General features: G+C 55.3%; 1 protein-coding gene across 9 annotated transcripts in view; it reads right to left on the bottom strand.

The window, feature by feature from the left end:
• NCOA1 (nuclear receptor coactivator 1) overlaps nt 1–26,457 on the bottom strand; it is a 165,655-nt gene that overhangs the window by 21,258 nt on the left and 117,940 nt on the right. For all 9 annotated transcript variants that reach the window (XM_066995136.1, XM_066995137.1, XM_066995140.1 and 6 more), the window contains 7 exons: nt 16,494–16,588; nt 11,453–11,630; nt 8,451–8,630; nt 7,305–7,400; nt 5,997–6,137; nt 4,971–5,118; nt 2,914–4,276 (listed from right to left, as the gene is read on the bottom strand). In XM_066995136.1, the coding sequence (XP_066851237.1) occupies nt 2,914–4,276; nt 4,971–5,118; nt 5,997–6,137; nt 7,305–7,400; nt 8,451–8,630; nt 11,453–11,630; nt 16,494–16,588 (2,201 nt within the window). The remainder of the gene's footprint in view (nt 1–2,913; nt 4,277–4,970; nt 5,119–5,996; nt 6,138–7,304; nt 7,401–8,450; nt 8,631–11,452; nt 11,631–16,493; nt 16,589–26,457) is intronic.

Here is a 26,457-nt window from a genome sequence, read left to right as displayed (position 1 = left end):
CCGGAGCAGCTGCAGGTGATGCTGTGCCCTGTGGCACCCAGCTCCATCCCTCCCGAACCCAAGATGCTCCCCAAAACCACGATCCCAGGGGGGCTGGGACCCCACAGACCCCCCCTGACACCCCCAGCAATGTCACAGATTTCCTCCTCGACCTTGAGCACGTTTTTTCCCTGTCTCTACAGCCTCGTGGCTGTACCTGCGCAGACGAATTGGTCTTTTTAATACCCGTGGCAGGGCACATGATTTTTTTCTCTCCAGCGGCATTTGGAGAATTAAATGATGTTTAGGCAACACCGGTGATGGAAAGCCTAAGACGAGCGGCAGGCATCGATACCACGATTTACAGTGCAGTATCCAGGGCTGGTGCAGTGCAGGGACCACATCTGTGCAAGTTTTAACGTGAGGCCATCCCATTTGCAGCTCACACATCTGTAACCTGGCAGCTGCGAAGGGAAGGCCACTTAACGCCTAGAAACAGGGTGGAATAGGAGAGCCAAAAAAAAATGTGTCTCCTACCCCAACCATCGGTGCAGTTAGAAGACCGGGAGGGCGTGTTTGCAGAGCTCTGCTTGGGCTTGCAAAAGGGTTTTCACGATAAACCCCATTTTCAGGCGGAGTTCCTCAAGTTTGCAACTCGATGAGGCATGAGGCTGGGCACAGGGTTATTCTTCCAGCAAGCAGGGTGAGCAAAAGGCTGGGGAAGCAGGCACACGGAGGGGAAAAAGGCATAAAGCAGTGCTCTGGCTGGCTGGGAGACCTGGTATGGAGCGAGCTGCAAGCAAAACAGAGCAGCCCTGAGCATCCTCATCCCTGTGAGCCCGGGAAGCCATCCTGGAGGAGCACGGGGTGCCTCACAGCAAAAGGAGCGAGGTCGTCTTCTCAGGAATGATTACGAGGCAGGATCCGATCAGAAATTCGTCAAGGTCGGGATCCTCTTTTCCAATCCCACGATTTTATCGCAAGCTTCAGCTAATTGGAATTTTCTGCAAAGCCCTGGTTCCAGGAGGCACCGATTTCCGTGAGGACCTCTGACTGTTATCGTGCCTCTTTTTTTTTTTTTTTTTTAAACCTTTTGGAGAAATGTAAAGGTTCAGAAACCAAAAAGCAAATGGAGAAGATAAAGCTTTGGTTTGGGATTCTCTCCAAGGCCGGCCCCAGCTCGGTGCAGGCGGGGTGGAGGAGCCGAGTGCTCCCAGGCAAGGTGCAGAGGGCAGGTGGAAGGCAAGCTGACCTGCAGGAGAATTCCCTCTAAACCTACCTGGAGCTCGGCTCATGCCTTCGAGCAAAAGGACTAAGAGACTTTCTAAAACCTTGTCTTCTCTTCTGTACTTTTTTTAACTCTCGAAATCCCTCCTAGCGATGACTACGTCTCTTCCCGAGCCCCGCTCAACCGTTTCTTGCTCTCGCTCCAAGAACAGGTGGCTCCCAGCTAACCCGTGGCGTTTCTATCGGATAAATCCGGAAAAGAAATAATTGCCGGGAGGCCGGCGGCAAGCTGCGGAGTGTGCCCCACCGCTGTGTCGCTCCTAATTGCTATTTCAACGCAAACATGAAAACAAAAAAATCCCAGGCAAGTGCTAGATTTTATCTGAAATGGCAGCTCCCCCTCCCCACGCCTCGCTGAAGCCATCTAACTAACAGAAACCATGTGGAGGCTGAACTCCGCGCTCAGATGCTGAGCAGTTAAGGGTTGTTCACTCCTTCGAACACGCGTTTTAAGACTCCACAAACCCTCTCCAGCCTCTTTTATTAACTCTTTGGAAGCACTCGTCACGGTCCGACGTAGAAGTCTGACATTCTCCAGCTGTCTGGGGAGAGATACTTGGAAAGGAAAAGCCACGAACGAGTCCAAAAACGCGAGCTCGCTTCCAAAAGCGGAGAAGAGGGGCTTATAAACACGGCCAGGCTCCAAGTCCTCCGAGCCCAAGCCCTTTTCTGCTTTCTGGAGCCCCGCAGCGGGCGCGGTGCAGCCCTGGGCCGTCAGCAAGCCGTACCAGCAGCATCCCAGAAGTGGATGGCACAGGCTGGGTAACTCATCTGGATCTGGGAGAGCACGTTAGAGGAAGAGATAACGGGGGAGATTCCCATTTTCCTGCGGCACCGCTGACCGCAGCTCCCCGGCGAAGCGAGCCCGTAACCTTATTAAGAGCCTCGTTGTGCGGTTGCCGTTCGAGGCTCGCGGCGTGCTCCGTTCTTCGCGCCGTATCTCTCGGGCTCGGCAGCCTCATTTGACACAGTCGGCGAGCAGGCTATCAGCCTCGCTCTGAATGTCAGCCTCTCTGTTCTCGTCGCTTAAAAAGGATTAAGCAGCCTTATCCAATGTTACCATCTCCCCTGGCTTTCAAAAATAAGAAATCTCTTCTATTCAGAGCCGCATGTAATGAATATTTATACGCTCAAATCTCTATTGCAGAGATCTGTCACTGGATTATTCAATTTAATAATACTTTTAGGATAACTAAAAGGCCCGTATAATTGCTAATCTCAGCCAACAAGAGGGCAACAGATTGAAAATTCCCAGGGACGCGAGCCCTGAATGTGCCCAGAGATGCAGAATTAAGAAGCCTTTCACTTGGCAAGGCGCACGTGGCCTCCTCTCCATTCAGGCCCACCACCTGCAGCAAGGAGCACCATTTCTTTCTCCTTTTTATACACCTCGCCGAAGCCTCTTCCCTTCTCTCTCGGCATTGCCTCGAGGGTCTGAGTTGCCAAAATGTGGAGCACCCAGACCCCAGGGCACGGCACCGGTGCTGGAGAAGGTGGCACCGCTGGAGAAGGTGACATCTCACCCACGCCTTCCTGCTGGGGGCGCAATGGGGCAAAACACCCCAAAACCTGCCTTTTTGGCAGCGCTGACCCCGAAAGCTGTGAGGATGCTCACGGCGAGCATCTACCTCACCAGCACGGACTCACCTGGCCCTGGGACTCCAGCTTGACCTCCTCCGCAGCCGGAGGCTTGGCCAGCGGCACCGGGGCGGTGTTGCAGGGCTCCATCTGCTCCGTCTTCTCCACCTTCACCTTCACGTCGTCCAGGCTGAGGGCCGGGGCGGCAGCGAGCTCCTTCTCGTCCTTGTCGAGCAGATAGCGCAGGAGCTGGTGATCCTTGACGTCCTTCTTCTTCAGCGCCTCCGGCTCCAGCTTGATTTCCGGGTTGCCCGGGAGCTGGCTCTGAGCCGTGGGGGTGGTGGCGGGGTTGGGGACGTTGTCCTTTTTCTCGTGCTCCATGGCCAGGGTGGTAATGTCCGAAGGGCTGCCCTCCTGAAGGAGTCTATGCAAAATCTTGTGCCGCTCGGTCAGCGAGCTATGGGAGGAGGGGCAGGTGCTGCTCGGAGGGTTGCCGGCAGCCAAGGTGCCGGGGGCGCCAGCGCAGGCTAGCGAATCTTTGCAGCTCGTGTCCGCGTCCGCGTGCCGAAGCTGCTGCTCCGCCGTGGTGGCCAGCAGCTGGACCAGCTTATGGCTGGTGGCTTGCGAGCACTTGCTCTCGCCCTCGGCGAGCCTCTCGCCGCCGTGCAGCATGCCCGAGTCCAGCGGCTTGTTGTCGCCCGCGCCGCCGTCGGACTGGATCATCTCGCTCAGGATGGAGGCGATCTCCTTGCTGTCCTTCGACTCCGTTTTCATGGGCTGCATGCCGAGCCGGCCGGGCGAGCTCTGGGAGCCGAGCTGTCGCAGCACGGGGGGCGGCGTGGAGTAGCCCACCGGCGTGCTGGCGCCCTCGTTTAGCCCCTGCATAGAGTTTATGGGGGCGCTGGGAAAGGACCTGGAGCCGCCGCCGCCGCTGCCCCCGCCGCCGCTGCCACCGCCGCAGCCGCTGTTTGCCATGCCCACGGGGGAGTGCATGGTGGGCATGGGGGGGGAGAAGGGATTGCTGGGCCCCCTGGGCCGGGGTACCAGTCCCGGGCTGACCCGGTGCCTAGGAGACATGAACTGCGGCGGGGTAATCCCTGGGCTGTTCATGGGGGAGCTATTGAGGTTTAAAGTGTGGTTACTGTTCTGGGGACCAGCTTGTCCCTGGCTTAAGGCAACGTTGGCTCCTATCTGGTTCCCAGGCGAACACCCAAAGCTCGTTTGGCTGGTGCTGGAGTTGCTGCTGTGGAGGCCGGCGCCGGGCTGCTGCTGGTTGCCGGCGGTGGCCAGCATGCTGCCGTTGGAGGGAGGGATGGAGGGCGGCAGGGCCATGCCTTGCCCCGGGGAGATGCTGGGGTTGAGCGAGGGGCTGACCCGGGGAAGCGCCATCGCCGAGTTAGTGTTCTCCTGGGGAGACAGCATGCCGTGATCCCTGCCGGAGACAAAAGGGGAAAAGGAAAGGAAGAGTCACAGGAGGCTTTGCCCAAGCCTTTGGTATCGCTCAGACAGTCCCCGCCACCCTTTTTGATTTTGTTCTGCAGAGATCTGAAGCCTGGAGAGCAGCAGCTTGCAAGCCCTGGATCCATGTCAACGGCGTGGGAGGAGGGCAGCAGCTTTACCACCTCCCAGAAAGGTGACACAGCGCTGGAGCACGGCCACTCCCGCCTCAGTCCTGCAGCCATCGCCTCCTCCCGGTCCCATGCTCCGTGCTCCACTACCGTTCCCCTCCACCCCGACCTCCTCCCATTCCTCCTGCACGGCCCAGGTCCGCAGCCTCACCTCACCCTGTTCAGCCAGTTCTTCTGAGCCTCTCCCTCCCGAAATATTTTGTCTAAGTTCTCCAGGGCAAGGCAGAAATCCCAGGCATGTCTGTAAACCTCTACCTGAACGCCCGGCGCTGCCTCTTTGCGAAATGGCCATCATCGACAAAACCCAACGGAGCTGCTGCTGTGCTGGTGTTTGGGCTTGGATCCCCCACGGGGTTCACACCCCCAAACCAACACCACGAACACCATGAGCGGATCCTCCTGCTGCTGCAGGGAACGGCTGCTTTCATTTCCAGATCACCCCCGGGCGTTGGTACGGAGCCCGAGCGCGGCTCGGCAGCGGCGGTGCCGGGAACGTACCTGTCGATGACGTGGATGCCCATGATGAAGGGCTGCATTTCGGGGCTGGAGGGGTAGCAGAGCTTGCACTTGGTGTGGGCGCTGAGCACCGTGCCGTCGCTCAGGGTGAAGCGGTACGACGGGCTGAAGGCCGTGCCACGGGTCATCACTGAGGGAGACAGCCCAGAAGACAGAAAGGCCCCTTAGGAACCCGAGCAGAACCACTCAAAGCACCAGGTAGAGGACGGGGGAAGAAGACAAAGCCCGGGGCAACACGGGGACAAGACCAGCTTCATGGCAACCCAAAACCATACGCTGCGTTTTTGCTAACCCCTTAGGCCCAGCTGCTTCCGAGTGAGTGAGAGAGGCCAGAATAACCCCGAGGCCAGGCCTATGTGCTACACTTATTCTCCCAGCTCTTTTCTCACCATTTCACACCCACCTAAACCCATCGAGCACCATCCCCAAGCGTTCAGAGCTTAAGAGGGGCCATCGCTCCATGTCCAGCGGGCAGTACAGACACGTGGATGAACGCCAGCCAGGCACCAGGAGCCGCAGCAGGACGCTTCCACTGCAGCCCTGCCTGAACGAAACCTCTCCAGAAGCTCAGGCAACCTGCCTGTGCTACCTCCTGCCGTCCTGACATCCTTTTTTGCGAGCATCCTTGCCGACAGAGCATGAAGAAGCGTAAACTCCTTCCACTGAGCCACTGGGGATGGCATTTGCATATGGCACAGGAAAAAAAAATCACATTTAGCTCAACATAACGCCCAAATCGGGCCTGTGGAAATGTGTCTCCATTCTGTAATTTCCTGAAGGGTGCAAGGGAACCTCCTGCTGGGCCAGCTCTGCTCCTCTGCGGCTGGAGGAGCTCCTCCAGCGCTGCTCAGCCATCTCACCTCTCCCTCTGGCACCCGGCGCTTATTATTGCGGCGTTTGTTTTTCCAGAAAGCACTTATCCAGCAACGAGGGCCATGCATCAGCCTCGCGCTGCAGCTACCGCCGCTCAGCACGAGAGGGAGAGAGCCGGGGAGAGGAGCCTGTTACCTTCCTGAAATAGCTGCTTGGCGTAAGATGGCTCTCTGCCCTGGGGCTGGAAGAAAGCGTAGATGCACTTCCGCACTAAATCCTCCCAGCCCGTCCTGCCGGCGGCTCGCAGGGAGCTGGTGTCGATGGAGATGATTTTACCTGGGTGGAGAGAGAAAAGGCACGTTAACTCGAGCGCAGCGGCGCTGCAGAATACATCCCTCAGCTCCTGCACAAAGGGGTCTGCAAACGGGTGCCTGCACAGAAGCCCGACTGTGAAAGAGGGTGGAGAGTCGTGCTGTAGGAGCTGATCTCGAGGCACGCATGCGGCTGAGCCCCCGGTGCTGAGCAGGAGGTACGCTGGGGACCAGAGCCAGGAACGTGGCCCTGGGAAGCAGAATCCCAGTACAGACACCTCACCCTCACCCACAAAACCTCTGGGGGAAGTCACCCTCACCCCTGGGGTCCCCAAATGCGGCAGGGGAGCAGCTGGCTTCACCCCCAGCACCCTGCCAGCCTCCCTCCCCAGCCGTGCCCGCTCTGTTTTCTCCCTTGCCGAGACAAAAAAACAGGCAGCCTTGCAAAGCTGGCTGGTATTCCGGCAAGGGACAGGCAGCAGAGAGCTGGGAAGCAGTCATTACGGATCCGCAGGCTGCAGGGAAGTCCACGGCAGTGATTAACTATCAGAAAGGAGGCCACCAGAATGGCTACAGCAAAGCAGAAAGCAATGCTTGGCTGAGAGCAAACTGAAACCTGAAAGGTGATAACTGTTTCGCTCCTATCAGTCAGCAACCTCAAGGCATCCCCATATCAAAGAGCGGAGAGCGGCTGCGTGTGCGGAATGGGTACGACACATCCCATCGGCTGAGGTGCCAAAAAAACCCCAGGAGGTGCTACAAAAACCCGGGCGAGGAGGGGAGAAGGATGTCTCTAGGTCCCAGTGCCAACCGCAACGCTCCCAGCAGCCAGCTGGTTGGAGCCGTACGTAGCTCGCTCTTGCTCCAAGCCCCGCGGCGATGCAAGCTGCAGGCCAGCACCACTCCGGGACCACATCCTGCACCCAGGGACACCCCTCCAAGGGACACAAGTCCAGGTTTCCTTTGGCAGGCTGAGGAAAGCACCAAATCCAGCACTTCCCAGCGCCTCCCAGACTTCAGCACCCTCCCCGAAGCCTTGGGAGAGCGCTGGGACGCGTTGCGGCGAAGGAGGTGGGATGCAGCAGAGCATCCTTTGGGACACAACGCGGGGACAGCAGCAGGGAGAGCTCGGGAAGGACGCTGCCAGGCAGGAGGAGCTCCGACGGCACCAGCAGCACCGCTCGGGCATTACCTGTGGTGTCTTGCTTGGTCACGAAGGATTCGGAAGGGGCGACAGCTGCCGGTCGAGGTAATCTTCTCGCGATGCAGATCAGGCATGACTGGAAATCTGCCAAAGCAGAAGGAGAAGGGACGAGGAACGTGAAAGTCAGACCTTACAGCCACCGCTTGCAACTCCAAATTTTAATTAAAATAGCGCTGCAGTGCTTGACTGCCACGTCCTGCCCTGGAAGTGTTTGCCCCGAGCAGTCCTCCAGCCCTTCAAAGCACGGAGGCTGTCTCTAAACTCTATAAAGTTTGCTGGAAGAGAGAGGTTCCCAGTGTTTGGAGAAATTAATTGTAAAGGCTTTTTGGATCTGGCAGTATCACACAATAAAAGTCAGCGCTAAAAGCCAGCAACTGTCGGCTTCAGGCAAAGTATTTGGTCATAAAATACCATAATTTATTCCTTCCAGTCATGATCTCCTGTGTAAACCGCAGTGGATTAATTCAGCTAATGTGCTGGAAAATAATAGCTGGTACACAGAAATGAGAGTTATGGCATTTGCAGGGAAGCTCCTCTGCTCTCCTGCTCCGAGCCCCAGCAGTGGGAAGGAAGCAGCCCTGCTGCTGCTGCTGGGGCGACCCTGCCTGTCCCAAGTCCCTGCGGGGATCTGAAACCTGAAATTTGGCTGAAACCAGGCCGGCAGCATGGCGCTCGGCAGCTCCTGGGGCTGGGAAAGCTCTGGATGGTGTCTTTGGGCACCTACTCCACTTGCTATGAATCAGGGTGCGATGACACCTCGGGCTCACCCAACAACCTCCCCCTTTCCATCCTGCTGAGAAAAAGCTCAGCAGGTAAGGGTTGTGCAGCCAGGGAGATTTCCTTGGTAATGAAAAGGCATTTCTCCTTCCTTAAGCAAGACCAGAGGCTGCTTCTGGAGAGCCAGGGAAGCCTTGTTGGCCGGACAGCATCCGCTCAGCGGGAAAGGGAGCTGTAAGCAGCCCACAAAGCACCTTTAGTACCCACAGTGTGCACACGCAGACCCCGCATCCCTCAGCAAAGCCCCTTCAAAATCAGCCTGCCCGTTTTTTGGTGAGCGAGCAAAATTCTGGAGGGGCAGCTCGTCCCCGCCCCCTTCCCAGAGCACGGCTGGAAGTAAAGGATGCTCTGCCCTACCTTCTCCTTCCTCCTTGAACGACTTGGGCTGGGACACGGTGAAGCACTGCATCACCTCGTAGCGCTGGCGAGCCTCCTGGTTCTCCGCGCCGGGCTCATCGGGCGGCCGGATCAGCATCCTGCAGCTGAAGGTGTGGCTGTTGCGCCGCGTCGCTTCTTGAGGCCAAGGAACTCCGTTTACTGGGGGGGAGAGGGAGAAAGGAGGAGGAGAGAGGGTGTTACAAGCCACATCTGTGCACACATATCGCCAAGCCAAGGCGCCACGGGTCAGAGCTCTGATCCTTACTGCGGATCTCAGGCCGGCAGTGTTTGCACCAGCCCAGGCTGTGCCCACGTTGCCCCAGAGTCCCGGGGGATATTAAACCATCACGATCCTGAGGCATGGCTGCACGGTGTCTCCCTGCTCAACAAACCTTGGCACGGCAGCAGCGGTCCCCATCTCCTCCAAAAGCACCGGGAACCGGAATATGCAGAGAGCGATGTCGGCGGGTGCCGCCTAACCACGGCCGGGTTTCCTGCCAGCCCCTGCTTTCTGCAGATGAACTCTCCAGATGAGAAGGAAAAAGCTCTGCTGAATTCAGCCTGGAGGAGAAGCAGTGCCGCAGCCTCGGACACCCAGTTATGGGATGGCTGGTGAGCCTGCCAAAGACCCAAGGAACAGGTCCGTGATCCCAGACAGGCAATAAGAGCACCTAGAACCCGCGCTGAGGTCAGAACGTCACCGTGAGAGTCATCACACCGATGTTAATGAATTGCTCTGTACACAGCCATTGCTGATAGGCATCATCGTCTCTATCTTACACACAGGGAAACTGAGGCACCGGGTGGCTGAGACACTTCCAGAGCCTGGGAGGACTCCTGACTTGTGCCGTTTTCCTTGAAATCCTCCTGAATGAAGCTTCTGGGACGTCTGCAGCAAGCCAGCTTCCAGCTGGGCATCCCCACAGAGATGGATTTCCTCTTTACTTCCTTCTCATTGCTGGGGCTGATGGAAAAGCAAGTCACCCGCTGCTCTCACCACAACGAGACCTTCTGGTGCCGGTCCAAGCGGCTGCTGCTGCCTCCAGCCCACGAGGAGCTTCGCCACGATTTCACGGCGGCGCAGCACACAGCAATTAAAACTTCCCTGGCTTTTCCTCGGAAGTGCTTTAACCACCGTGGCACATCCCAGGTTTCCTGGCCATGCAGTTAGAGTCAGGTCAATGCTTCTGTTATCAAGCAGTGCTTTTGGAGGATAATTGGGCTGTAAAAAGTCACTTTTGGAGCTGGAATGGGCTCTCGCGCCTTGGTAGCAGTGGGAAGAACAGCACCAAAACATCCTGCTAACTTTACCTGGCTGTTTCGGAATCACAAAAATCTGGAATTCAAACCACTGTTTTTTGGTAAAGCTGCTGAACTGGCTTTGATATTTTCCCATAACCTGTTTTTTCCCCCATAAACTTACAGACACCTCTTGGAAGGCTCGCGTTGCTAAACCCCTCCAACATCTCCGCAAATATCCATATTCAATCTAAGCGGTTCTGCCACCAGCAGATTATGAAGCTCTCGTACAACCTGATCTGCAAGAAGAGCCAAGGGGCTTGTAACATCTGAGCAAAAGAAAACACACGGCTGTTCACAGCCTTCAGCCGGGTAACCGCAGGGAAGAGACAAAGCTCCTGAAGCTCCACGGGCTCAAACTGACGCACGGCCGTATATACAGGTGGTTAAAACCATCATTGCATTTACCCCGAAGGAAGACAACTGCGAATTTCAAGAAAAAAGCCCTATTTTTAAGTCGAGCTATTTGGAAAAGGCTCATCTTCATTTTGATAATCATGGTTATTTCTTCAAAGGTGTCGCCGGATGAGGTATCGCGGCTCAGCGTGCCTCCCCTGCCTTACCCATCTGCCGCTGGGTGCAGGGTGCTTTCTGCTGTGGGGAGGAGGAGGATGGCAGAGAAAAGCCCCTCTCCGCAGGCAAAACAGCCCCTGCATTTTGTTGGTCAGCACCAGCCCTGAATCCCTGCTCAGGCTGCTTTGAGCTCAGGCTGTTTCTTGAAGCTTTCAGCTCAGCATTGCTTGCAGAACTGCATTCCTGTCTGAGCGCACGCCGACTGCAGCTCCTTCCTCTGCTGCACGACAGCATCCTCTGAGAGTCCGATGAAGGACGCCTGCATCAAGTCAAGGAATAAAAGCTTCTCCTTTGATTGCCTCTAACACTGTGTGTGTGCCTTTATGGGGTGACAATTCCTCCCAGCTTTTGGTATCCCGGCGTGGAGGACAGAAGGCAGAGAAACACCAAGGCTAAGCACCACATAGATCCAGCAAAGCCTTCCCAAAGGGCAGCCCATGCCAAGCACTTAACGGGTTCTGAAATCAGCCGGGACCACAGCCTCTCCATCTGGGCGAAAACCCTAAATGAACTGGGAGAAGCGAGCCCCTCGTTTGGGTTTCGGCCCTATCAGCCTTAGCAGTGCCCCATCAAAGGCAAAGCTTTTGCAGCCGGGTGTTTCATGAAGGCTGCCGAGGGCTCTGGTGGGGGAGAGGCTCGTGCTGGGAGCTGGATTTCGGTGCCGTTGAGTAAGCACATTATTTTAAAAATGAGCTTAAACGCCCATTAAGCGATGTGCGTTTTGGCAAGCGACCTAGCGGTCGACGGGATCAGGCTGGGCTCTTTACACTAACTCATAAACAAAGCCCAGTCCTTCCCCAGCTCCAACCCGAGTGGCTTCGTGGAGCCTCGCCGCTGAGCTGCGGCACCGAACGCACGGGTTTTGTTAGCAGCGAAAGGCAAAGAGAAGGTTACTTTCAGACTGCCATCCACTAGGACTGCTAGTTGCTCATAAATAGGGTATTTCACTGGGAGGATGTATGTCGGCAGAGATAATAATTTGAGAAACAGCCCGAGCTCAGCACCTTCCAGGTCAAACCTTGACCAGCCACTGTAGAACTGAAAGCCAAAAATGGAGCAAACCTCCTGTGGAAGAAGGGAGGAAAAACCCAACTCAAAGGCTTTCTTACCTAAGGATTTGGGCAACAAGTTCTTGACGAACTCGGCGTGATCCCCCACGTGCAGGATGCTGTAGACGCTGGTGTTCATGAGCTCCTCCTGGTTGTAGCCCAGGTAGCTGGTGACGTTCTCGGAGACGAAGACGATCCTCCCCTCGCGGTTCACGACGAAGAAGAAGCCGTCCAACGCCTGCAACGGGAGCAAAGGTGGTCAGTGGGTCCCTGCAGTGAGCCAGGGACTGGACATCAACATCCTGTGACTTGGAGTCACTCCGTGACCGTGGGCAACCTCCCTCTGCCTCTCAGCATGACTCCATCCCCACCCTGTATCCTCACAGAAGCTGGCTTCCCGGCTTCTGGCACAACGAACACTTTTGTTTACTGCTTTCTCCCTCTTCTGTCCCAATTAGCGATTGCTTTACACCCATTTTTAGGTGTTTTACACCCGTTTTTAGATGCTCCTCGACAGGGGCGAGCGGCACCCGAATCAATCAGGAGAGCTGACCTCAGAGCCCAGCTACCCCGCGCGGTCCGCAGGCGGGACAGAGGAGCGAACACGAGGAGCTGCGCTGCGGTTAGCCGAGGGGCACTAACGGGAACGAGCTAGCTCGTAACCGCTGCGGGTCCTTTGCCGGAGATCAAATAACAGCGCGTTTGCTTAAACATGTACCGAGGTCTGCAGGCCGCGCCGAGGACGTCTCCGCTTCCACGTCGTGTGCCAGCGGCCCATAAACAAACCTTTTCCGAGGGCCAGAGCTGTCCGGAAGACTCTGATCTGGCACGACGCTGAAGTTAAGCATATGCCCGATTTACTTAATTGCAGCCCGAGAAGAGCAGAGCCCTAGCGTCTCGCAGAATAACAACTTTTTTTTTTTTTTTTCGTGCATTTAGGATGCAAGTGGCAAACTCCTGCGATCGAGCTGATGAGGACAAGCGTGAGCCAGCCCCGACCACGCGGCACGGGAGCTCTGCTGCTGCCTGTAACGAGGACACGAGGAAGGTTTTCAGCTCCCTGCTTTCTGGTGCTCTGCAATAAGCTCGGAGTTCCTGCGAGGAGCCCTTGAGAAGGCTGAGCACTGATTTACCCTTTTTAAGGCTCGTTAAATCAGCTGAAATGATGAATTCACATGAGCAGGATTTGATTTTCACCCTCCTGGAGTTTAATTTCTACCTCCCCTACCATCGCCGGCGAGCTCTGACCCCGCACCATCCTGCAGCCGGACCTGGCCACATCCCAGAGCAGGAGGTGCCCTCCAGGCTGTCACAGACTGCCCAGGGACATGGGAAACTTGTCCCTCGTAATGTCCCCAAGTCTGTCCTCACCATCCCCAGCGAGCCCCCTCCCGGCACCCTGCCTGGCCAGGAGGGAGCTGCTCTGCTGGAGAGCGGCCGGGCTGCGCTCCGAAACGCAGGTTTTGCTGTGCAGAGACAGCAAGTGCAAGAAAGGGGAAGTATTTAAGGGGAAAAAAAAAAAGAGACATAAAGAAGAAAGAAATCTTTTGTCAAAACGGTTCTGGCAGATCGGCTGCAATTTTCCTTATTCCCAGCTGTTGCCTGTTGCCAAGACAACCAGCCTTTGCACTTCGGGCGCCCAAAAAAAGACCCAGGCTGGATGGCAAAGCCCCACGGACCCCTCTCCCCAGCAGCCGCTGGTTTGGGGGGGGTGCCCTGGTGGCAGGGGCAACGAGGTGACATCCCGTGGGGTCCCAGAGGGTTTGGAGGTGGCAGCGTGCAGCTCTGCGCCCTGATATCACCACCACGCTCCACATCCCCTAGTTCCAAGCGTGCTGCTGGATGTGTCCCCAGCATCACGCCCGGGGTGGCCACTCGGGCGTGCTGGCCCCATCCAGCAGCTCTGAGCCCCAGCCCCGAATCTGGCGGTGTTTTCACCCCTGGGGATTTGAAACCCTGCCACAGCCAAGGGCATCCCGGAGCTGGAAGTCATTTCGGGAATGTTTTTCAGCAGCAGAGGCTGAGTTGCTGCTCGGGGACCAGCGAAACCACAAATTGCTGCTTGTGGTCAATCCGGACCGAAAGCAAATTCCTGGCGCGAGCAGGCTCCCAAAGCTGCAAGATCACCTGCGGGGACGGCAGGCACGGCCACCATCAGTAACACCGACTTCTCCGACATGGGGCAAGGACTCCCCAGCTCAAAACGCTTCATGGGCACGTGCTGCCTGCGTCCCCAAGGCTGGGAAACCGGCTGCTCCCAAAGCCAGAGCCACAGTGCCTCTGCCCCAGCACCCATCCCAGCCCCTCCTGAGCCAAGGCTGCAGCCAAACGCTGGACACGCTGGCTCTGGAAAAGAAAAACCCAAGGGATCTGATGGAGGACAGCAGCACATTTCCCCCAGGCTCGGTGACAGAGGGTGGCTTTGCTGGGGAACGCAGCTTCCACGTCCAGCACTGCTTCTCGTGCTCCCACGGGAGGCCGACAAGGAAATCACTCCTCGCCCGTGCGGGTAATAACTGCAGTCCCACTGGGCGTTTATGACCAAGAAGTACCTGCCAGGTTATTTACGAAGCAGTGCTCACCAAACAGCAACACACCTCCGCGTTCCTTCCTGCAGAAAGGATAGATTGACACCCCGCACAAGCATGGTGTACAATTCTCGGTGATGAAGGAGCTGATTTAATTTATTTCCCCGTGTTTGCAGCGACCTCAGGGTTTTCAGCACCGTTTGTGGCACTGATGTGTGACGCTCCCAGGTGCCCACCGACTCCTCCAGCAGGGTGCTGGGTATGCTCCGAGGAGCTTTTGCCCCACTTGCTGGCACCATCCAGCGGTCCCTGCATTCCTCATTTCAGGACGTGGTAGGTAAAGGCACATTCCCAGGGCTGCACTACGAAATCTGGGGATTTACTGCAGGTTTACGGGTGCTGCTTTCTCCAGAGTTCGTGTTTGCTCTGGCACTGTCCCCGCTGGATGCAGTCTCTCGATACAACCTGTCCTGCCCTCCTGCCTGTCCTGCATCCCAGCATCAGCAAATGAAGCTTTCCATCAACGACCACAAGCCACAAACCGTCCAGGCAATTACACCAAGACTGAAGCATCTGGAAAAGTGAAGCTTTCTCACCTCCAGGGTAACACCAAGGCGATCTCTGCAATGGCTTGGGTGCATTTGGCTTGCAGGAGTGCCGAAGCAGACACCTTACCCACATCAGAACCCCAACAGAAATTTGGGGAGGCTGGAAAAGACGTCGCAGGATTCAAGGGGTGGATGAAGGATGAGAGGTGTGCCAGCCGAACAGCAAGCTGCTAGCTCCTCCGCTGCAGTGTCACCTCCTGCAGTTTTATTCATTTGGACAGCTTCACTCCAGGGTTCAAGGAAGAGCAGCACAGTATGGGCAGAGATTAAGCAGGTTTTGGAATGCTCTTCCAAATCTCCCCTTGCACTGCAGGCAAATCCCAACCTTCATCACCACTCAGACAGCCTCGTTCCTCTGCCAGAACATCCCAAACGTGTCACCTTGACTGCCACGCTGTTCCAGAGCATCCCTGGGGCAGGGATGCTACACACAGCACCCATTTTCTGCTCCTGGAGGCAGGGACGTGCTCCTCCGCGTGTGCTTCTGCAGCTACCGCTCACATTGCTCTCGTGCTGGCTCCATGCAGGGCAATGCAAAGATCATCCCATGGCCCCCGAAAAGACGTGGGGGATGCCTCCCTCCCTGGTGCCTCATTCGGGATCCAGATTGGTTTGATAATGTGCTCACCACCAGTGGACGCAGGTATCCTGACTCCCAGCCTGGCTTGCTTTCTCCAAAAACATGCCGTGTTTCACCCACCAGTTATTCACTTGGCTTCCAACAGCACTCACAGAATATGGGCTGTGCCACGTCAGGAATTACGCTACTGCAGTCACTAAATGAATCAGATTATGATGTTGTTTCCTTTTGGTCTTCGGATCTGAGATGTCCTAAGCCATTTTCAGCGAAGCAAGGTGGCTGCAGGAAGGTCCTGCCACGCCTGCCCATTCCCGGGGAGCCCCACCCCAGGTACTCCCTGGGAAATGAGCAGCTGAACGCTTTAGGATTCAAAGTTTGTCTCTGGGACCTACGATTAACATCGTATCCAAGTCATACACTCAGCTAGAGCATGCCCACCCGTCACGGGGGTAATACAGCCTCCTTCTCTGCACGTCCGCGTAACAACCACCCCAGGTCCCGCTGGGGGCTTCCTGCCACACAAGGTTGTTCCCCATCTTCTGAAACCAGCAGAAACGTGGAGCACATTCTCCCTGCTTTTCAGATGACGGCAGGATGCGAACCTGTCGGAAGCCATCCATCTATACGACCCATATGCCCCACCCATGTGAACTTCTAGATGAGGCTGCGAGCTCAATTTCATCCACACTTCAAGAAAACTCAGGATTTTATCATTGATATTATGAAGTTATGCAGAACTGCTTCAACTTTACGCCAAGAGCTTCATATACACACCTCAGCTCTTTGAATGTGCTCTGCCAAGCTTGGTTACGACTCCCTTTCTGAACGACTTGTTGAAGCTGAAGACTGAAATGAGTTGCCTGGAGCATCTTCCCCATGAGGAAAGGCTGAGAGACCTGGGGCTGTTCAGCCTGGAGAAGGACTGAGAGGGGATCTTAGCAATGTTTACAAATATCTTAAATGTGGGAGACAGAGGGATTTGGCCAACCTCTTTTCAGTGGTCTGTGGGGACAGGACAAGGGGCAACGGCCACAAAATGGAGCCCAGGCAGTTCCGCACCACCATGCGGAAGAGCTTCTTCATGATCAGGGTGACAAAGCAATGGGACAGGCTGCCCAGGGAGGCTGTGGGGTCTCCTTCTCTGGAGATATTCAAGGCCCGTCTGGACGCCTGCCTGGGCAGCCTGCTCTAGGGAACCTGCTTCGGCAGGGGGGTTGGACCCGATGGTCTCTTGGGGTCCCTTCCAACCCCTAAAACCCTGTGATTCTGTCATCCCTGCTGCACCCCCTCTGCCTCCCCCCTCTGAATTTTACCTTCTGGGTGCACTGCTTTGCTCGGCAGCAGCGGGAGGCTGGCAGCGTGGGCAGCACGGTTTCAGCACCTACCTCCAGCAGGAGAGGTCCCAGCGACTCCTTCTCAATCACTCCCTGGCTGCTGGAGGAGATGTCGGACTTCTGGACTTCATCATCGGCTGCTTTCTCTGTAGCAAAGAAAAAGGGACATTTCAGCCAAAAGAACCGTAACTTTACTACTGAAATATTCCCAATAATAAACAAAACATCGATGGCTGGGCTTCACGTTTCCTGCCACCCAGACAATTCATGATGCATCAAAACACTTCGGCGTTTCCACGTCATCCCTTGGCCCTGTGAAGGGGAAAAACTCGAAGGAACATATGATGTCATTTCTACTCCTAGTGAAATAAAGGCACTAATTAGATCGCAATCCTCCACTGGCAGGAAGAAAAAAATCATCTTAAGCACAAGACTGGAGAAAGAGAAATCCAACATCAACATTTTGAAAAGGAAACGGGATATCCAGTTTACCACGGGATACAGTGTTTGAGCTAGAACTTTTTGGACAATGCGTTAATAAATCACCGGCAGGGGGGATTCCCGAGGGGCAGGCTGTGCCAAAAGAAACCCGGCACGGCCCGAGGTGCAGAGCTGCTGACCAACCAGGTAAGAACCAACCCAGAAAGTCTGGTAAGAACCCGAAAATTTGGGTAAGAACTGACCCGAAAAGTCGGGTCAGAACTGACCCGAAACATTGTGAAAGAACCCGAAAAGTCGGGTAAGAACTGACCCAAAACGTCAGGTAAGAACCGGAAAATGTGGGTAAGAACCGACCTGAAACGTTGGGCAAGAACCCGAAACATTGGGTAAGAACCAACCCGAAAAGTTGGGTAAGAACCAACCCAAAACGTCGGGTAAGAACCTGAAAAGTTGGGTAAGAACTGACCCGAAACGTCGGGTAAGAACCCGAAAATGTGGGTAAGAACTGACCTGAAATGTTGGGTAAGAACCTGAAACATTGGGTAAGAACCAACTCAAAAAGTCAGGTAAGAACCGACCCAAAACGCTGGGTAAGAACCTGAAAAGTTGGGTAAGAACTGACCTGAAATGTTGGGTAAGAACCGACCCGAAATGTCAGGTGAGAACCCGAAATGTCAGGTAAGAACCAACCCAAAGAGTCGGGTAAGAACTGACCCGAAATGTCAGGTAAGAACCCGAAAAGTTGGGTAAGAACCAACCTGAAACGTGGGGTAAGAACCCAAAAATCTGGATAGGAACCGACCCGAAACGTCGGAGAGCAATGCCGGTGTTTATCTCACACTCCCCCGAAGGTGCTAGCCTCTGCGCGCAGCCACTCCGAGGAAGGTGGGCTACATCCCGCAGCGAGAGGCGGGCACCAAGTGGGATGTGATAACACCCGTGAGCACAAGCCACGGCGCTGCTGGAGCTTTGGGGCTGCTTCCTTTGCTCCGCCACGCACTTGTGCCTCTGTCCCCAGCCTCGGCAAACCCGGCCCCAGGGGGTATCCACGGGTGAAAACGCAAGATCCAGGGTATGACACACTGCGCTTCGGTGCTGGTTGGAACCGGCAAAGGGAAGGATCGGCCACGCAGGATGCAAAAGCAAGCCCAGCGGTCCTAAAGCATCCTTGGTCCAAGCTCACGTGCAAGGCTTCAATGCAGCTGATGGTTAAAAATTAGATGATTAAAAATCAGAGAGACTCTGTGGCTAGCTGAGAAAGCTTGGGATGTCTCCCCGGTAACTCCTCTCTTATACTTGCATTGTTCCCAAGCTTTTCCTGGGTTTTGACTTGTGCCAATTCAACCTCACAAGCTGAAAACAAAGCTGTGCCCTTTCTGTACAGCTACGACCTGTTGGCAAAAAGAAAAGTCTTGCCTCGTGTAGGCCCTGGAAATACATGTGTGTGTTTGTCAGCAGACGCATTTCTCCATCAACCAAATACCGTGTATCAATACAGCAGGCAGAGGAAAAGCCTATCTCCATAGGGTAGGAGATGTTTCTTGGGAATAAAGCCCGGAGAGCAGCAGCGGGCACACCGAAGACGCAAACCATGGGGTTTCCGTGGCTGGGGCAGGTGCCACCACGTGTCCCCTGGCTGCTGCCGCGGCCACCCAGTGCTCCGCTCCCCGTGCCTCTTGCTGCCCTCTGTCCCCACCATCGTTTTTGTGTCCCTCAGTGAGAGCCAAATTGCATTTAGTGTTTTGCAGCACGTCGGAGTCACCAGCGAAGTGTCTAATTCACCGTAATATTTACTGCAAGCAGCAGATTCGTGCTGTGATTCATTTGCGCGGAGATCTAATCCTATTAACGAGTGGCAAGTTTTATTACTCAGCATCAAATCACGTTCGCAAGCCTTCCAGATGTGTCACTTGACACACTTCATCCCCCGCATCCTCCCAGGACTTTTCCCCCCTCTCCAGGCTCACTCCGTGCACGCTCCCCCCCGACTTTGCTCTTCAGCCTGTGCATGGCACATAAAAGGGCTCTAAGGGGAGCAGGCTTCAGAAAGCGTTTGCTTTTCAGGCAGGACCGAGCCGTGCCACGCGCTTCCCCTGATGATTTATCAGGTGATCTCTGCCTCTGCTTTCGCTCTCCCCCGGAGGCTGTCAGCAAATAAATCAACTGAGAAGTGCCGCGCCTTCCCTGCTTGCACGGTCCCGATGACAGCAGGCTCCAGCACAGGAGGGAGCGATGCGACGAGCACCTAGAGCCACCTGAAAGCAAAGAAATCCTAAAACACACTGTTTAGGATGGCATGGGATCGCTGAAGAGGAGCCAGCCCCACTCCTGGTCTCTGTCCTGGCTGGGGGCTGCGATGCCACGGCTCCTGCCCTCTCCTGTAAGCTCACAGATGCACGCAGAGACTTCGTATATTCAAGTGATGGTCAGACTCCAACCCTCCAACACCTGAACCTTGAATTTTCCTACAGGGACCCTGGGTCCCTCATCTGGTCTCCATTTCTCCCGTTTCAAGCAGAAGCTGGGGCATGTCCCCATCCAAACCGCCCCAAACGCGATCCCTGCCCGCGTGCCCATCGGCTGTCTCGGGTTTCAACTCCCAGGGGAGCAGCAGGCTCACGGGGAAGGCGCCCAAGAACCTTGCAGGCATTTCAAGGTTCCCCACGAAACCGAAGTCACGGGCAGCATCTTGCTCCGCGTGGCACCGGGGCAGGAATTCACCCCTGGCATCGGGGAGGCAGCGCCCCGAGCAGAACCCGTCCCTTAACACCAAACGGCGTGAGAAAGGGCTCTTTTTTTCCTGCTCTTTTACAAATTCGTGTGCTTAGAGGCAATGCACTGGCTTTCAGATCTAATCCTTTAATTGGGCTACAGGATCCTCCTCCTCCTTTAGCAAACCGGTTTCATATGCCATCCCCAAGCCTATTACCGGGGAGGATTAGCTGGCAGAGCGCGGAGCCGTCGCCGTCTCTCGCGTGCGAGTCTTTTCCCTCGCCTGCAGCCCGACCACTGGCCAAGTTCTTGGAGCAGAAGCATCAGCACAAGCCCCGCTCACCTCCGCCGGGGCGATGCACAGCTCCTTCAGCCCAAGCGGCAGCGCGTCCGGCGAAGCACTTAACGCAATGCGCTTAAACGCAGCTCTTTAGCATCGTCTGGAGCAGCCGCACCTCGGGAGAGCTGCGAGGAATGCATGACCACGAAGCGCCGTGATGCTCCCTAACCCGTTACTCTCATTTTTCCTTTTTTTTTTTTTTTTTCCCTTTTTTTAACACATCTCGCTTGATGCTCCGGTCGATGGCTTGAGCTGCGGCAGCGCCGGGGAGCATCCGCGGCGGGCCAGGCGTCCCGGCGTGACGATATGGCCAAAGTCACGGTCCCGGCGGCCCCGGAGCTTTTAACTTAATTACAAATCTGAGGCCAGACGGACAGATCGACAGGAAAACAAACCAGCACGAGCAACAAAAGCCGCTGTTGCTCCTACCCTTGGAGACTGTCGGGATTCAGCCCCGGGGGCTTTGGCATCCGCTGGCACCGTAAATCCCCCGCACACAATAAAAGTCAGGCACACCAACGGCCCTGATTAGAATGTAATTGCCTCGAACGTGATTAAAGCAGCGTCTTCTCTCAGCACAAAGGGAGACGAGCAATTTGAAATGCATTCCTAAAACGATGCCCTGATTTTCTGACAGCCACAGAGACTTACGGGTGCCTGCGAAGCCCGTAGGAGCTGTGGATCCCCTGCAAGCCAAAAAAATCAAGTCGTTGGACTTTAACCATGCTCGGAGCAGGGCACCCTTTCTCACGCCAGGCGTCAGCAGTAGGGTCACTGCTATTTTCGCCTTTCTCCACAAGGCTCTGCCTCTTTTCCCTCTCTGCTCTGTTGTTTACCCATCCTCCTTGGTTGGCTTTGCTGCTTCCATCCCTTTGGCAGGTCCGTTTCTTTCTCTGCCATGATTTTTGGGGACACAGGATGCCCAGGATCCTGCAATCCATCTGCTTCATAGCCCCTGTACCCACAGCCACGTGCCTTGGCACAAGCAGGCATCCAAAACGGGGAGAAGATGCATTGTATAGAAGCAGGGTGGGAGCCACCACCATGGCACTCGAGGGCACGACAGCAAGTCTTCAAAAAGCATTAACCCATCCCATTTTACCTAAAACCGTGACAAAATTGGTGGCGAGAAGAGCAATTGTGCTCCAAGGGGCTGGAGGAGCGAGGACATGCCACCGGAGTGACAGCAGGACCACAGGTGGCTTTGGGGGCACCTCCCAGAGCTGCCCTTTGAGAATAAAATACAGGAACACAACTGCCTGATTCTGCTCTTCCCTTACAATTTTTCATCCGAAACTCTTTTTTTTCCTTCTCTCCCCACGAGAATATGTAGTTTCAGGGAAAGGAATACGAAAAAATATTACATTGAATGTGGGTCTTCTGATCCTCGTGGGTCCCTTCCAGCTCAGGATATTCTCTGATCCTAAGAAACAGGGTTTTTGTTCAGAAGCGTCGCGCTCTTAAAAAACAAAACGCACCCAGAAAATCAGAACAATAGTTTCCCCGTTCCCAGCGCGGAGGCTTTTCATATGTGTCATCCCGCAGTGACGCGGGAGGAGCTCGCCGCACTCCCGAGGGAGCCCCCGCCGAGCGCCGCGGGCATCGCCGGCACCCAGCGCAGCCCAGTGCCGCCCTGCCCCATCCAAGGGCTCTTTTTTAACCCCAAATTTCCACGGGAACGTCCTCTTTCCGTTTCTTACGACGGATGACCGAAAAGTCTTGGGGTTTTTGAGTTCGTTCCGGAAAACTGAATAGCTTGGAGACCAAACGTCCAAGGCGAGAGGACTTGGAGCCTGTCGGGGTGGTCGGGCACTCGGTGGGCACCGAGGACAACGGGGCAGGGTCCCCGCAGCCGAGCCTGGGAGCTTGGGACAAGGACAGGAGGGTGCAGTGGAGCCGATGTGACGCCTGAAATACCCCAACGAGCCCCAGGCACGAGGACTTGCCTGGCTGTGCCCGCCGACCCCGGGCAGCTCCCAGCCCTAGACCTGCTCCGGCTGCTTGGTGAAAAGAGGAGCGAGGCGAGCGAACCCACATCTGCAATTTCCCCGACGAGGAGCTTTGATTTTTAGTTAATTAAAATCAGATGGAGCAGGCTCGGTGCACCCACGGATCGAGAGCGTGACGGAAAGCTATGCCATTAATTAGTGCCTACTACGGGACTCATCAGGCCAGCAAACCCGACAGGAAAAAAACTGCCATAAAAATAAAGCACTTGGCAGGTTTTCTGAGCGCGCTGCGTGCACCTTCCAGAAAATAAATGGTGTAAAAGAGCCACGAGAGGAGAAAAAGACAATGGCATTCATAAAGGAAAGCAGCATGTGAGGGGATCCAGACTGTAAAAAAAGGGGGGTTTTAGGTGGTTTTGAACAGTGCCCGGAGAAGAAAGCGTGTTTAGGGCTCTCTGTAGGGTTAGGGACGGATGCTGGGGAAAGCCTCCGGGCATCGCTGGCCGCTGGTGGCGGCGGTGGCTCGGCCACCCGGCGAGACCCGAGGTCAGGAGCTCGTGGTATGGGCCCAAGGCCACGTGGAGGCCAGGTTTGGGGACCAACGTGGTGGGGAACATCGTGGTAAAGAATTTGGGCCACATGCAACAGCCTCAGTGACCCTACTGACTCACGAGGGCTTACCCCCTGGAAGGAGCTGCCACTTCCATGCACGGATGGGGCCAATTTGTGCTGCCCTGGGCAAGGCAGGGACACGAAACCCATTTGTCCCCCCTTTGAAGGATTTTCCAGCGGCATCCCCCCTGCTCTACAAGGTGATTTGGGATTTATTTCATTTGTAGCTTGATCACAGGGCCCAGGCACGCTCCCAGAGGCAGCCACTGCGCGACAGCTCCCACCGACCTCCAGAGGGAGATGGAGCTCCCTGCCCAGGACGGCCGTCCTGCCTCGTCTGCAGGGCCATCACACTCAGAGAAAAGAAAGGATGGTTTCTTTGGAGGTACCACAAACCAGAATCGAAGCTGGGAATTGCCCGACACCCACCTGAGTCACGTCAGCACGTTCGCACCGAGGCAGACGCCGAAAACCCAGCCCCGAGTCCTCCCTTCTTCACTTCCCCCAAGACCAGATTCCTACAAAACCCTGCACGGAAATCGGCAGCTTTTAGGTTGTGTAACTTCTTATTCTAGCAGGAGGAAAGGAATTACCCGATCTACGGATTTCAAAAAAGGTGGGAAAATACAACCTGCGAGCCTCAGAGCTTGGAAATCCCAACGTGAGAAACAGAAGAGCGGATCTCGGCTCTGAGGAACGAGCCCGGCTCCTTCAGAGCCCCGTGGCGATGGCCCGGTGGTGACAGGCAGCGCGCCGCCAGCCCCCCGACACCCGGCTGAGACGTGGGACAGCTGCCATGGGGACGTCTCCACCTGAGCTCCTCGCCTCGTGCTTCCCACACGGGGAAAGCAGGCAAAAAGGCATTTTTAGAGGAGATCTACCCAATCCAGATCGTCTATTCTGAGCCTGATTTTGGAGTTCCGGTTTGGTGGTGTTTGTTTTTTTTTAGGGTATTGTTACCCCCTAGTTCTCCTCCGCATCCATGAGAGACGAGCAGGTTTTGCTCTGTCTCTTTTCCTTCTATTTGCACAGAGAAGTGAAATTCTGGTTTCACCACCTAACCCCAATCCTGGCCCCGAAAAACCGAGCCGTGCACCTCCAGAGCCGGCCACGCAGCGCTCGCCTCCGTTCTGAGCATTTCTACGCATTCCTGGAGAGCATCCTCACCTGCATGGCCACAAGCGGTGCCTCAAACACATCACGAACCCTTATTGCCCCGTAACACATGCCAGGAGCAACCAACCAAGCAGCCGAGCAGGGAAACTAAACCCTCTGGGCAGAGAAAAGCCGGCTCTAGAGCCACGGTGGGTGGTGAGGATTGGGGGCTGGAGCTGGTGGCTGCTCTACCAAGGGCAGGCCGCCACCAGAAGATCCGATGGTGGAGACAGGTCGGTGTTGGGCAGGACACCGGGGATGTCTCGCAGCGCTCCCACGTCTCACCTGAGCTCCTTCCTTCCTGGCCTGGCTGGGCGGACACGCTCCAGTGCTGCTGTACTGGGAACAATGAGGAATAAATGGTCTGGGAGGACCACACAACGCACACGAAGCATCAGTCTTGTTTCAACCCATTTGGCTCTTGCTCCAGACCTCAAAGAACACCTCTCGGTGTCGCAGGCATCCTGATCGACCTGCACAGACTCAACTGAACGGCAAGCCGTGACATCCCTCCACGTGAGGACCTCAGGGAGGCTGGACAACGTTCACGTTTGCTTTTAACGAGCCTACGAGGCTAATCCCCATTAACACTGCCGTCGTACAGCCCCAGAAGCCCGATGCAGAACCAGACACGCTTTTGCAGCTCCTGCTGGAGCAGATTAAAAAGCTCGTTGACATCCTCTGAGCCGAGATGCCCCAACACGCCGCACGAACGCTCGTAGCCCTTTGCAGCACGAAGCCACCCCTGGTTTAGGGTTAGGGGGTTCCCTCTTGTAGGACTGCGGGTGGACCCACAAGAGCATGTCTGACCGTGCACCAAGGCATCGCACACCATTCATTCACCAGGAATCCAGCTTAAGAACCACGACACTGGTTCCTGCTCCGACCAACAAACGTCGCTTCCTTTGGCCAAGTTTACGTGGAAAAGTCAAATTTTCCGCTTTTGGTAAAATCCTTGATTAACGGCGAAAAGAGCAGAGCAAAGCACGCTGCCACTGAAGCAGAAGGAGAAGGAGATTTCTTTCTGTCTTCACACCTTTTAGAGTTAAACATTAATGGTGTAGAGATGTCTTAAGTAAAAAAAAAAAAGGCTGGTTGTCTGAACAATGCCAGGAAAAATTATACGGTGCTGAGTGAATGCAAAATTAATGAGCGCTGAATGCTGACAGGAGCTAACAGGCACGAGGAGCTGAGACTTTTTACAGTCAACTCCGAGATCAAGCAGGTAGAACATCTCCATCTTACCGGGGGGAGGAAGAAAGGGCAAAAAAAAAAAACCTTCTATCTCAATCTGAAGAACTTAATTCATTCAAAAACTGTGTCAACTCTGCATGGCCAAATCTGGGAAGATGAGAAAGGAATACGCGTAGCTCCCTCCCAGCTTTAATTCAGCCCTGGTGTAGCCTTTATTCCCCTCCTGCAGGCATAAAATACATTGCGACGTGCTTTTAATGACCCGATTTAATTAATTTTGCAAAGAACTAGACCGACTGCCTCTCCTCCGCTATCGTCCCCATATGCAGTATCTTGACGCCCTGGCACTGCGCGCGCGCTCGAGTCCAGGCGAAGTTAATATGAAAAATTCGCTCGTGTCAACTGCTAAACCCGCTCCACGCTCAAGTTGCACAGGCACGTCAAATATGTTAACTGCACAGGCAAGGAGACGTCTGCCAAAGCGTGCAGACAATGTAAAAGCCGAGCTGGGCGAGCTGACACTTCCCATGCTGCTCACAAAGCAGCGCTCCCCACCCCGGCTCCGCTCCTCCTCCGGCTCCGCTCTCGCGACTCCCATCTGTCTCTCCCGCGGCGCCGAGGGAGAGCTGTCAATCCGCAGCCATCGGGGGATCCACTCGCTCTGCCGAGGGGATCTGGCGGAGGAAAAGGCTTGGTGGCGCGGTGCAAGAGCGCCCAGGGGCGGCTGTAGGGTGTGCGTGTAGTCAGTAGGTTCAAGAGTGCCCAGGAGACTGGGGAACAAGGCCGCCTGCCTGCACACCCCATACCCACCCTTCACTTTGCTGCATGTCCTCCAGAAAACACCGCAGAGACCGATGAGATGGGGTTCTGCACCCAGGGCAAACCTGCAGCCACCTCCAACCACGTTTTTAAGGACCCCGTGTCCATCATTTCCAAGATTTGGGATGGCCCAAACCATTCCCTGCTCCTGCAGCCACCTCCAACCACGTTTTTAAGGACCCCGTGTCCATCATTCCAAAGATTTGGGATGGCCCAAACCGTTCCCTGCTCCCATACGGAACAGTCCGTGCACAAAACCCAGGCTCGGTGCAGCAGCTGCCCCAAAGCTGGTGCAAATATCAGCCTGGGGAACCCGATCTGCTGCTCCAGCCCTCATCAGCCCCACTCCCTGTAACACTGACTTCATGATTCAAAGCTAGTTAGCTGAGACTGGCAGCTTAATTAATTAATGAAAACACTTCTTGGAACGAGGGAGGGAAGCCGCCTTCTTAAATAGCAAGGGCAGAATGAAAGGTGTCAAATATTATGTAAAACCTTCCCAATAACATCGTTCGCTTGGCCAGGCTCTGGGCCACCGGCTCCTCCCCCAGGCTCTGGTTAGTCTCCAAATGCCACAAAACACCCCAAAATGAAATTGTGTGGCTCAGAGAAAGCCCAAAAGCTGGACAAGGAGCTCGGCAGCTTCTCGCTGGGCACTGGGGAATAATTTCTCCCCATTTTGCTGAGACGCGAGACCTTTCTTACGCATGGCTCTTACGTGAAGGCACAGTCATATTCCCATGAGTTTGCTTGCTTTGCCCAACCATCTCTCTTGGCCTAATAAAAGCTATTA

This window comes from Anser cygnoides, chromosome 3 (genome assembly GCF_040182565.1).
Source record: "Anser cygnoides isolate HZ-2024a breed goose chromosome 3, Taihu_goose_T2T_genome, whole genome shotgun sequence".
NCBI lineage: Eukaryota > Metazoa > Chordata > Aves > Anseriformes > Anatidae > Anser > Anser cygnoides.
Note: the sequence above shows the minus strand (reverse complement) of the source record. Positions and strands in the feature narration are given on the sequence as shown.